Source organism: Carettochelys insculpta, chromosome 5 (genome assembly GCF_033958435.1).
Source record: "Carettochelys insculpta isolate YL-2023 chromosome 5, ASM3395843v1, whole genome shotgun sequence".
NCBI classification, from domain to species: Eukaryota; Metazoa; Chordata; order Testudines; family Carettochelyidae; genus Carettochelys; species Carettochelys insculpta.
Window position 1 is genome coordinate 127,579,471 of NC_134141.1, and position 12,544 is coordinate 127,592,014.

At 48.9% G+C, this 12,544-nt stretch overlaps 1 protein-coding gene across 1 annotated transcript in view; it reads right to left on the bottom strand.

Annotated features, from left to right (window-relative positions):
- Window positions 1-12,544, bottom strand: part of VCP (valosin containing protein) — a 35,568-nt gene that overhangs the window by 10,721 nt on the left and 12,303 nt on the right. The window contains exons 5-9 of the mRNA XM_074995871.1: window positions 11,470-11,600; window positions 5,378-5,509; window positions 4,803-4,905; window positions 1,772-1,905; window positions 1,358-1,493 (exon numbers count right to left, since the gene is read on the bottom strand). Coding sequence (XP_074851972.1) covers window positions 1,358-1,493; window positions 1,772-1,905; window positions 4,803-4,905; window positions 5,378-5,509; window positions 11,470-11,600 — 636 coding nt within the window. The remainder of the gene's footprint in view (window positions 1-1,357; window positions 1,494-1,771; window positions 1,906-4,802; window positions 4,906-5,377; window positions 5,510-11,469; window positions 11,601-12,544) is intronic.

The window sequence follows — 12,544 nt, forward strand, 5'->3', positions numbered from 1 at the left end:
TACTTGGGAGCCACAACAGCCTTTCTAACTTGTCTCCTGGAGGTCTTGTCAGTCCATGACGTTAAAATGCTATGAATGAATTATTAGCCTGTTAAGATGCTCTCACTAGATTATTAACCAGCTGTTGAGTACCTGGTCAGTCGTACTGCTGTGAGAATTACTGTATCTAAAAATAGTAAATCACAGACTCATGGGACTGGAAGGGACCTCAAGAGGTCATCTAGTCCAGTCCCTGGCACTCACGGCAGGGCTAAGTAAATGAAACAATGAATTGACAACTGTGACCCTTCTGGTTAATGTTGATGCGAATTTGGCTCCTGAACCACTGAGGTCTGAGTATCACCGCTTAGACCTTTCCATGCTAGATTGAAGAGCTGTTATTAAATATTTAATTCTGCCTTAGAGACCTAAGGATTGTAATCAAATCATGCCACCGCCTTCTCAGTCTATCGCTATAAGCAGGTTTTCTAACCCTTTAATCATTCTAGTGCTCTTCTCTGAATCCTCTGCAATTTACTACCCTCATCTTGCTTCGTGGGCACAAGAACAGGACACAGTTCCAGCAATGGTTGCAGCAGTCCCAAGCACAGGATGGAACTGCCTCACTGATCCAACTCCCAACCCTGCTCATTATGCACCCAGATTTTCACTTGCTCTTATGGCCACAGAGTCACACCTAAAGCTCACGTTCTGTTTCTTACGCATTGTAGTACCTAACCTACAGATACACGGCGTTACAGCGCCCAGCATGAAAAAGCTCCAACTGCAATAAAAAGCAATATAGTCGCATGCAAAAATGTAAACATCTGGCAATTGCAGTGGCACCAGAACTGTGCACTCAGGCAACTGGCTGTGCGGTTAGTTGTCCACTTGCCCATGTAAGTTCCACAAGCGTCCACCGTGGCAGAAACTGTTCATGCAAATCGGATAGTCATGCTTGACACACAGTTCTGAGACTTCACTGGACATGTCTCGACACAAACTGAAATTAGGACAACTTGGGGCTTACGATAAGGTCAGGGATGAACCTGTCTGAAGTGATCAGTTAGTAGCAGTGGTCTTTAAAGCTTCCTCACGGTTTCTGGTAGATTTTGTTTAATATCGTGCAGGAATCACCCTCACTAAAGCACCAGACCATTTCTCCAGTTTATAACTGAAGCGGAGGGATAGAAAATGTTGGAAGCCAGAAATGAGTTTCCAGGAGCACCTGAAGAAATGAGTCAGCAAATTGTCAATCAGCCCTATGACGTTATTTGGCACATGCTAACGCCTAATCCATCATTTCATGGCCATAACTCAGGCGCCACTTGTAACAAGCAATGGATGCCCCCAACTAACACGGGGCAAGGTCAGTTACCAAATCGCCTGAGTGCAGGGTCAATGCTGTTAGGTCTGTTGGTAGCTGCCATAACAATCACATGTGCTCTCTGTTTCAGGCCATCCATAAGAGTCAGCAGCTGAGAAACTATACGACGTTCCACCTCTCCATGCGTCTACGGAGAGAGAAAACAGCAGATCAGCAACAGACCCGACGGAAGCCAGCTGGCAATGCTGTAGCAACTGCAGACATTAGTGCAAACCTTAAGTTCTACAGGCACTTACTGTTCCATGGCAGCCCACGGCTTTGGAGTCATCCCAGTTCAGACTGGGACTCAGGCCCTAGGTTAGCACGATGCAGCTACACTCACTGCCTCTGCACTGCACTCAATTACAGTCACATCAACCAGTGCTAAAGTGGACAAGGGGAAATGCCAGAATAGGACTCATTTACCTTCTCTCTCTTGGGAGCGATAGCATCCAATTCATCAATGAAGATGATGGCAGGAGCATTCTTTTCAGCTTCCTCAAAAGCTTTTCGCAGATTGCTCTCCGACTCCCCAGCCAGCTTGCTCATGATCTCAGGGCCTGGAAAACAGCAGCAAGGTGACAGGGTTTGGAGAAGCACAAGTAACAAACAGCACTTGTGCCTGAACTGCTCATTGCTCAGAGCGTAAGTTACATTTCTCTCTGCAAAGGAATGCGCTGATTGTTTAGACAGAACTGGGCACAGTCTGGGCTGGGATTACTGGCAAAATGCACAGCAGCAAATATAACAGCAGCAGCCTAGAGTCTTCAAACCACCTAACTACATTCAGTTAGAATAACTGAGCCACCTTTTATCTTTGCTTGTTTAGTTCATTTCTCTCTCTAGGACACGGTGGATAAAAATGGATGATTTAAAATAAAAAAAATCAGATTTTTTTAAAATTAAATTGGTTTTATTTAAAAAAGAAAATGCCGCATTTCTCATTTAACACTTGCATTTAAATCTCATCACAAACATGCTACCTATACATTTGCAGTCTCATATAACGAATAAATGGCTGTCCAGCCTAACTACTAGCTCTCCTTGAAAGTTCTAGGCTTTCGGTTTCTGTTTCACAGCAGACTAAAGAGTAATATGCAAAGACAGACACCAGATGGATTGGGTTGTTTTTGTCCTGTGCTTTTGTAGTGGTAGACCTGCGCTAAGCACGGCAGAGAAATCAGAAATTGTCTTATAGACAAAGGCACAGTACATAGGAAACAACACATGAAGCAGGGAAAGGAACAGTGGAGTGGACTTAAAGAAAAAGGAAAGACAACGGTCAGCACACACACAGCTTCCTATATTCCCTGGCACATTTGCCACAGAAATCTGCCACAGCTTCTGGGCATAGGAGACACCCCCACCCCACCCCCACGCCTGAGAATATTTTAAAATTTGTTTCCTGGGTAAAAAAAGGAAATTTTGTGTCAGGTGTAAGCAGTGCAAGCAGATGATGCAAGGCGTGCGCGCATGAATGAAAGATCATAAAACTTAGTTGGAAGAAAATTATGTGGACATGGCTGATCACATCAACGGGTGAGTAACTTCAGTAATTCATTTTGCAGTGCATCATTCTTCAAGACTCTGCTTTTTAGTATAAGTGTGATGTGACAAGTAAATTCTCAAGCTGTTTGCTGTGTTGGCTGTTGCTAGAAAACAGGTTCAGTTTATCTAATCCTTACGGCTTGTTTAATTAGTTAACTTGGTTTAGTATCTATCACTCAAGTATACAATACAGAAAGCTGCAGTAAGAGAAATTTAGAGTTGCCAGTTGCCATTGAGTGTCATTTGCTTATTTTAGATTACATATAATACAGGCACACTTTGGAACATCATGGCCACAGACCAGAATGGTGATGCCCTGAGGTCATTCCCTCTTTTACTTCAGCACAGCTCAGCCTTCCCAAGGGAACCCCATTCTATACTGGTTTTCTCTAAACAGAACACCTCAGATGCGCCAATGAGTTCAATGTCTCTTTCTCCAAAATTAAGTGCACTCGAAGCAGCGTCAGTCTTAGCTTTTTCGGCAACTCGATTTAAATCGATCCACCCAGCTCAAGGACTCATCCTATCACAGGAGAGGGACCAAATTACACACTGAAGATTTTAGGGAAAGAGATTCAAACGCCACAGTTGCCTTTTGTTTGTGTGCTGCAAACCAGAGGGAATTCCCTGTCCTAGGATCCTAAAAATATGAGCCTGCTCTCCAGACAGTCCGAACAGACTTTTGCAGGGACAGACTGTTTGTATGCATGAGAGTTCCAGAAGGCAGGAAGAGGATAAGAGATTGCCTACAACAGGCAAACAATTACAGGTGTTAGACTCTCTCTACTAAGGTCCTTTTCTATAGCACCCCAGCTGCGGCAATGGAAGCCCTGGACTGAATGTTCTGTGCAGTACCTAGGGGCAACAGCTAGGATTAGACCAAGTACTCCTGTCGGCTTCACTTACACGGTCTGTCCTACAGCCCCCTCTGCTGGTGCAGGTTTGGCACTCCCATTCAAAGTGTCGTTATTGTGTGATACAATGGGAGCTCAACCTCTAAAGGAAGAGCTTGTGAATTACCCACAATGTCCTCCAGCCCCTGCAGCCTGGGGAAGGTGTGGGGGGCTGTTGCATAAGAGCTAATGAGCTTGCCAGCTCCTGACACAGGTCACTCTGATACTAAAAGGTCTGTTTGGCCGAGTTCACCCTTGCGGACAGAGTTTGATGCTATCTGACCAAGACTGAAAGAAAGAAAGAAAGAGCAGTTCCTAAGCACACATCCTCAGCCCCCAAACCTTGAGGTGTGAGATGTGGCACCAGGCCGACCAAATAAAAACATCACAGTAACCTGGCCATTGCTGGCTATAGCATATACTCCCCAGCCCACTCTGACTCAGCCCTTTGTGATCCCATTAAAGGGTCAATATGGAGTCTGGACCCTTTGGCTAGATTGCAAGACTCACATTGTGGCTGTTGGGAAAGCTCCTGGCAGTGTTGTGATGTGAAACAAGAACAGCTCTTTGCCTTCAGCTCCCAATGCCAACAATAGCCCCAGGGTTCCACCTCAGGCAAAAGAGGTACCATCACTGCTTCATGAATACAACATGCCGGAAGAGGCAAACGCTCTCTGCTGATGCATTTTATAGGCAGGCATGTCAAACCACGACCTCCACACTCCGGCAGCAGAAAGAACGAATCCACCTCCTAGATCGGCTCATGGCTTCACAACTCCGGTTATCCATGAGGAGACGGCAGTTTACTCCACACTGACACTAGAGGGCTTTTCACACAAATGGGCTCCAAATGATGCAGCGACATCCTTGACACAGGGCAGGGGAGACTTCAAAGGAGGTGGCTCCGCTCACAGAGATTATGGTGAAAATAATCTTACAAACAGCACTAAAGCCAGGTGTTGGCCTGAGCCGCATGAACATTTCAGACAGGTGCTCAAGGAATTCATGAAACTCACCATTGATCAGGAAGAAGAAAGCTCCAGTTTCATTAGCTACTGCACGGGCAATCAGGGTCTTACCAGTACCAGGAGGACCATACAGTAGGATTCCCCGGGGAGGCTGCGGACGAGGAGCAGGGCTTTTGTTAGGAAGTTAAGTTGACATGTCTATGTAGACCCACAGTAACCTGAAAAGACTGAAGGGTGCATCACGCCAAAGCTCTGATGCAAGCTGAAGTGGCAGCAGCTTGTTATCACTACACAGAAACCAGAGCTTCCCAACAGGAGACAGCGCCGCTCCACAGCAAGGCTCTGCTCTTCACATCACTGTCTCTCCAGGGATAACAGACTGGCTTCCAGCTTTTCCCTCCATGTGCACCACAGTGGTGGCCTGAACCCCTAAAGGTAGCTTTTAAGGCCATCAGTGGGACCCCCAAGGCCAGCAAGAAAGGGTACAGCTTAGCCCCCTCCACCCACAGCACCAACTGCACTCCCAAGCTCCTGCTGGATCAGGAAGATCCCAGTGGAGCATCAAGCCCTGGGCTAGGCTGTTAACTCATGACACAAGTGGAGAGGACCCAGTCAACCCCTACCTTCACGCCTATGGCTTTGAAGAGTGCAGGATGTCTGAGCGGAAGCTCCACCATCTCCTTGATTTGGGCCAGCTGCTTCCGGCAGCCTCCAATGTCATCATAGCCCACTTCATTCAGGGACTCTTCCTCATCCTGCAAGCAGGGAAAGTCATTAGCGCATGAGTGAAACAAGAGACTTAACTCACACTCTTCAGCCAAGCAGGATCTGGGAGCCCTTCAGCACTGCTGAAAGCAGTGGAGAGCCCCACAGGACTGGTAAGTTTTTCTCCTCCCACTGGATTACAGAAGGGCACAAGGAACCTGTTTGTTCTAAGGGAATTGCCTGTGGCCTTGGACAAGTCACAGCATCTCAGTGCTAAGCACCTGAAGTGTACAGTGGTGAGGTGCTGAGAGGGATGATGTTTGTAACTCCCTTTAGGGAAGGAAAAGGCCGTCACTGGACAGTAATCGTGGCATGACAACAAACGTAATCTCTAGAGCAAGCTAAGGTACCTAGCCATCCATGCAGTGGGACAGCTGGCTGTCAGCCTGTGACATGGCTACACAGAGCCAGCTGAGGAGCACCAGCAACCTTAAAAGTGACACGTGCATGTTTTCAGAATACCTCCCAGACCCAGCAGCTGCTGGAGGAGCTGCTCCCTCCAATGGCCTTCCCAGAATTAGAGTCATTTTCCAGTACTTTGCCTCCCCCCATACCTGACACAGTTGAAAAACAAACAAACAAAAACAGAGATATACTTCTTTCATAGAGCTGGAAGGGACCTTGAGAGGCCATCAAGTCCAGTCCCCTGCACTTACAGCAGGACCAAGCATCACCCCTGACATTTTTTTTAAACCTATCTGCCCTGTAGCCCTAAATGGCCCCCTCAAGGACTGAGCTCACAACCCTGGGTTTAGCAGGCCAGTCCTCAAACCTCTGAGCTCTCCCTCCCCCCAGTTCAGGCTGGTGAGGGAGGTGGTTTGCACCAGTGCCTTTTTTTGCAGGGGGGGGGGGGGAAGGTGTGGCAGAGAGAAGAGGACCTGGTACTCAGTTGACTTTCCCCTCGCCCCACAACCTATCCCATGGCTGAGGCTGCCAAGGTAATGGCACAAAAAAAGCACTGGTTTGCACCCAGCACACTGATGGTAACCCCAAAAACTATTCTAGCTTATAAAACATCCATTACCGTGGTAGCCAAGTGCCTTGGCTTGTCAGCTCCCAATGGATCACTACACTAACAGCACCCCAGCAACCAGCACAACCGAAATGTTTACAATACGTTCCTACAGGACAGCAAGGACCATTTATGGGCAAGTTTTCTCTCCTGGCACAGCTCAGAGCTGAGTGGCTCTGGTTCTACCTAAAGGCCTTGATGAAGAGCCATAATTTATTGCTGAGTGATGTGACAGCTAACACTCAATTTAATGGCACTTCTCAGTTTGTCTGGAACTTGACGAGCATGTCCAATTTCAGAAAGGTTCGAGGTGACAGAGCGAAGAGCCTTACTGACTATTGGGATTATCAGAAAGAGCAGCAGAAACAGGTACTGTCAAGGGGAAGCTGACATAAACCGATAAAGCAAAGAGGCTTAGACAAGTTAATCAGATGTAGGATGTGACAGTTTCTTGTAAAAAAGCACAAATGTGATTAATGCTAGAGGGCTGCATGCCTCATTCCTCTTGGAGGGGGCAAGAACACAGCCTTTATCCTTGAACACAAAGCTTTTTCTGCCCTCAGACCTCGCACCTGTTCCTGCTTCTCAATCCCTTGCCTCGGCCCAGAGCTCCCTCCTGTACCCAACCTCTGCCCCAGACCCCGCCTCCCCTTCAATAATAGAGTAGAAATGTTCAGCCTGGGACAACTTACCGAAATCTGTCAAGTAGTAGCTCGAGGCTGGGGCAGGGGATTGGGGTCTGGAGGGCAGTCTGGGTGCAGGAGAAAATTCTGTCATGAGGCAGGGAGTTGGGGTGCAAGGTGCAGGCTTTGGCCAGGACGCACTTACCGCAGGCAGCCCATAGTCAGCAGTGAGGCACATCTCTGCATGCCTCTTGGGGGGAAGCACAGAGTGTTCCTCCATGTGCTGTCCACCCCTGCAAGTATTTCCCTTACAGCTCCCACTGGCTGGTTTCTGACCAATGGGAGTGATGAGAATGGTGCTGGAGCTGGGGGCAGCACGCAGGGACACCACTACTCGCTAGCTGCTTCTGGAGGTAGGATGGGGCCTCGGCAGGCAGGCAGCACACTTGAGCCCTGCTGTGCTGTGGGACTTCAGTGGCCTACAGGGTCATGGGAGGCCAGACAAATACTGGACAGGCTGGATCCAGCCTGCAGACCAGTTTGTCCATAAGTCCCTGGGTTAGCTATAGTTTAAGGCTGGGGTGCACAAAGTGGGGGGCGGGGGGGCATGAAATTTCCTAAGGGGGGGGCGGAGGGGCAGCACAATCAGCTTCTGGGTCTCAGGTTCATCCATCTCATTAAAAATACTGAAACGTGTTACTGTTTTTATGTGGTGCATTCACTTTTATATACTGACTCAACGTTTTACATTCCAGACTTACATCCTTACTTGTGTGGAAAGGGTTTTTTCACATGAACCTAACCAACGTCTCTGTCAGTTTGGATGATATTAGACAGGTGCTGGGGTGGGGGCGTGGGCGTGCCTGCTAATCACAGGGATAAAAAGTGAGGCCCAACCTAACAGTTTGTTCACCTTTGGTTTAAGGAATAAGCCAGATGCATTTCAGTCAAGTCAGTCTAAGCACCTTGGCAAATGAAGAGTTACCTGGCACGAGAGGCTCTTATTTTAGGACTGCCTTGTGCACGATATGGAAGGTAACGTTACCGAACTCAGCCAAAAGTGCAAGGCCAGCTCTAGCTAATACTATCAGCACACCATTCAAACCCCACGATGTCAGTGGCAGCTCTTCAGGTCTCATGGCTGTTCAGAGGTCTGTACTCAGCCTCATCCACAGCAACATGAATGGTTCAGCAGATAGCAGGGAGACTGCCCGCATACACTATCTGCTGTACGGGCTCACACCCTAAGCTCTCCTACATGAGACTTCAAAGGCACCCGCGCCCCATGAAATGTAGGGCCCATATATCTAGCACCTTCAGGTGTTTCTCATCCTAAATGCAAAATGGCCAGGACTCAAAGGAATTACTGCTCTGGAGCGTCTCTTATTTTGCATGCTCAACCCAAGACGCTGTACAGTGGCTTGACTGATAGGAAATAACCTTCTAAAACAAAGACCCCTTTAAAAATCCAAAATTACACACCAAGCATCACCAGACACTTTCCTAAGGACCACAAGCGCTCCCTTCCCTGACGGGGAAAGAGCTGAATTTGGTCAGCCATACCACCTACATTAGCTGCTACAGACCACAGGAACTGCAGAAACAGAACACAGGGTGGGTGAGAATATCTTTGATTGGACCAACTTCTTTTGGAAAGAGACAAGCTCTTGAGCTTATCATAGAATCACAGAATTCTAGGGCTGGAAAGGACATCAGGAGGTCATCTAGTCCAGCCCCCTGCCCAAAGCAGGATCAACCCATCTAAATCATTCCAGCCAGGACTATGTCAAGCCGGGACTTAAAAACCTCTAGGGATGGAGATTCCATCACCCCTCTCGGTAACACATTCCAGTGCTTCACCACCCTCCTGGGGAAATAGTTTTTCCTAATATCCAACCTACAACTCTCCCTCTGTAACTTCAGACCACTGCTCCTGGTTTTGCCATCTGTCACCATTGAGAACAGCCTCTCTCCATCCTCTTTAGAGCCCCCTTTGGGAAGTTGAAGGCTGCTATCAAATCGCCCCTCAGTCTTGTCTTCTGCTGACTAAATAAGTCCAAATCCCTCAACCTCTCCTCATAGGTCATGTGCTCCAGCCCCCTAATCATTTCTGTTGCCTTCCGCTGAATCCACTCAAACGTGTCCACATCCTTTCTATACTGGATGCAATACTCCAGATGTGGACTCAAGTGCTGAGCAGAGGGGAATAATAATTTCCTCAGGTCCAGGAGAGGACCTCAGGCTTGGGCTACTGCAACGAAGTGGTTTGTGTGAGGGTTTTATTCCTACGGTTAGATGACATGCATTTTCTGATAACAGAATCACAGGGCTGGAAGGGACCTCAGGAGGTCATCTAGTCCAGACCCCTGCTTCAAGCAGGATCAACCCCTACTAAGTCATCCCAGCCAGGACGTTGTCCAGCCGGGACTTAAAAACCTCAAGGGATGGAGAATCCATCACCTCTCTAGGCAATGCATTCCAATGCTTCACCACCCGCCTGGTGAAGAAGTTTTTCCTAATATCTAACCTACACCTCTCCCTCTTCAACTTCTGACCATTACTCCTTGTTCTGCCATCTGACACTACTGAGAACAGTTTCTCATCCTCCTCTTTAGAGCTCCCCTTCAGGAAGCTGAAGGCTGCTATTAAAGTGGAAGGCTGATGTCCTCAGGGAAACTGCAGGGAACTGAAGTTCCACTGGGCAGCATCAGTGCACAGTGGTAATATGAACTTACAGGTGACACCTTTGTTCCCTGGGAAGCAGGACAAAGGGGGTAGGTGGGGCTTAAGTTTTCAATGAGCCTGGGTTGGGTTGAGACACAAGGGGGGGCGCTATCAAGGCCCACCCAGGGTTGGGAGCTCCCCTCGGGGCCTCCTCCCTCCAAAATAGATTGGACTGACTGCTTCTGGTCGCTGTACTGACAAGTCTGTTCTACGCTGTGTCCCTGTTGCCTAACAACCCTTCTGTTCTACTGCTGAGTGACAGTCACTCCTGATCGCGGATAGAGGGGAGGGCCTTGGGACTCCCACAATCTGTGACAGCTGCACTCGGAAATTAATTCAAAACAAGTTGCTCAGGAACGAAGAAAACCCACACCCCGAGCAAACTCGTGGAGTAGATAGTGCTACGTCAAGAGAAGAATTCTCTTGTCACCTAGCCACCGTGTCGCGGGAAGCTGGACTACCAACACCGACACAGGAATCCCTCTTGCTGGCACAGGCAGCACCGAAGCACAGCAGCGCACCACTGCAGCATTTTAAGCAAAAACAGGCTCCAAAAGCGTCATGGCAAAATACGAGATGGAACACAACGCTCCGCATAAGTAATTCACACACATTGCAAGAGACCTTCCGCGGCAAAGAGCCTGTGAACATTGCCGCAGTCCCAGGACAAACCACGAGGATTAGTGGGGAACAGACTGTCTTAAGCCAAGGGTTTCTGGACTCATTTTTGGATGGCCTCTGAGTGCAGCCACCAACTCTTGCTGGTGGCTGCTCTCACGCTTCCCCTAAAATAATTAGCTTTATGGAAAAATAAACAAATATGCTCATACACACATTCAAATCACTGTGATGTACTTCTGCTAGCTCATCAGTCTGTTGTGAAAGTGATATTAACAGACAAGTATCGCTTTTCACCACAGCCTTCCTCAGCCCTATCAAGCATATAGACAAATTAAACCTTGGATGAAAGGTTTGGGGAGGCAGGGAGACCGGGGGCCTGGTGGGCAGTGGTGGGGCTGGAGCCTGAAGCTATAGTGAAAGACCTGCTGATGCAGTGTCAGATCCCAGGGCTAGAGCCCAAAGCCCTTTGGCTAGAAGCTGCTTCCTTGCCACCCCATGGCTGAAGCCCAAAGCCCACTGCCTCCTTCTCCAGCATTGTCGGGGAGATCCTGCTGGTGGCCTCAGCAATCAACATCAGCATCAAGACAGTGCATCCAGGAGCAACGGGAAGCGGGAGGGACTGCTATTTGTCCTTCACTCCCTCCCCATCACAGTTTCCCAGGCTGTGACTGGAATAAAAGCCCCTGGTGCCTGCATGCTGCCATAGTGGCCACATTCGAGAAATGCTGTCTTAAGTCCCAAATCCACTTTCTTTATTAAGTCCAGCGTTTATAATGCCCAGCAGAGTTCAGAAGTGACGCCACCAGACGTGACAATGGTTACCACTAGGGGCTCCAAAAGGAAGCGTAAAATCTGCCTGGGACTACTAGACCGACAACCCCCACTCCCGAGATTCCCCAGAGCTTATCCAGACATGCTTTTTGGCTGACAGAGGACTGAGGGAGAGCCCAGATGCTCAGGCTCAGCTTACCTCTCGTTTGATGGGCTCCCCTTCACAGTGGATCACTGTATCTGGAGCCACAATACAGTAAGGGCTTGGGTCTGTCTCCACTACTTTGAACTCCACAGCACGCATCCCTCCACGCACGAGAAAGATATCACCTGGAAAAACCATCACATTTCAATGACCTGCACTTACTAGACCACGTACAAAGTCACTCCTCATGCTACTAACAAGGGCCAGTGGGTCAGGCTGCATGTGTCTGAGGACAAAGACAGCTGTCATTTACCAATGCTGTGTGTGTTAATCCCCAATGCAGCTTGCACCATACCCATCAGTGTGCCAAACTGCCCTTCTAGTGGTTAATGGTTCCAAAGCTCTGATCAGGAATAAGGGCACTGGCTGGCAGGCAAGAAGAGTTCCACTCACCTGCCCAGGTAAGAGCTGGGCTCTGCAGCAGCCACCCCACATTCCGTAAACCAGGGCGCAAACTACCTTATGCTTGCTCAGAACACAAGTGACTACAGACCCCCTGCTGCCCCACATGGGCTGCCTGGCCTTCTCAAGGGTGGTGCAGGCACTGCAGATCTGAAAGGAGAGTAATGCTATGCTGGGAACCAGGCCCAGAATGGAAGTCTGCCAAGGTACTGAGCTAGTCATGGGATGAGAAAAAATCCAACCCCAAAACTACCAGGCAGGGGGCTAGAAGAGACCAATTCAATGAGCCCCATCTGCCAAGCACAACAGTGACTCCTTCTGGCTCTCAGAGTCACACCTGGAGAGGAGGGGAGGGAAGGAAGGTCCCTCCAACCAAGGCTCCCTCCAAGTTTTTTTCCTTGTCTGCAAACCAAGTGACTGCCACAGTTCAAGTGTCACATAGGAAAGCTGCCTACTCACTCATCCCCCTCCAGGCTCTTCTCACTTCCCTTCCCCACTCTGGGGGAATCTGAGAGAAGTGTAGCACCTGGGTGTCCTTCCCCTCCCACTCCCAAGCTGTCCAACAATAGCCAGGGCTGGAGAGGGGAGCTCTTAGTAAACAGCACCAGAAGGACCCTGGGGAAGCGGATTTCAGAGCAGGCGAGGTCCCTGTACAAATATACTTAGA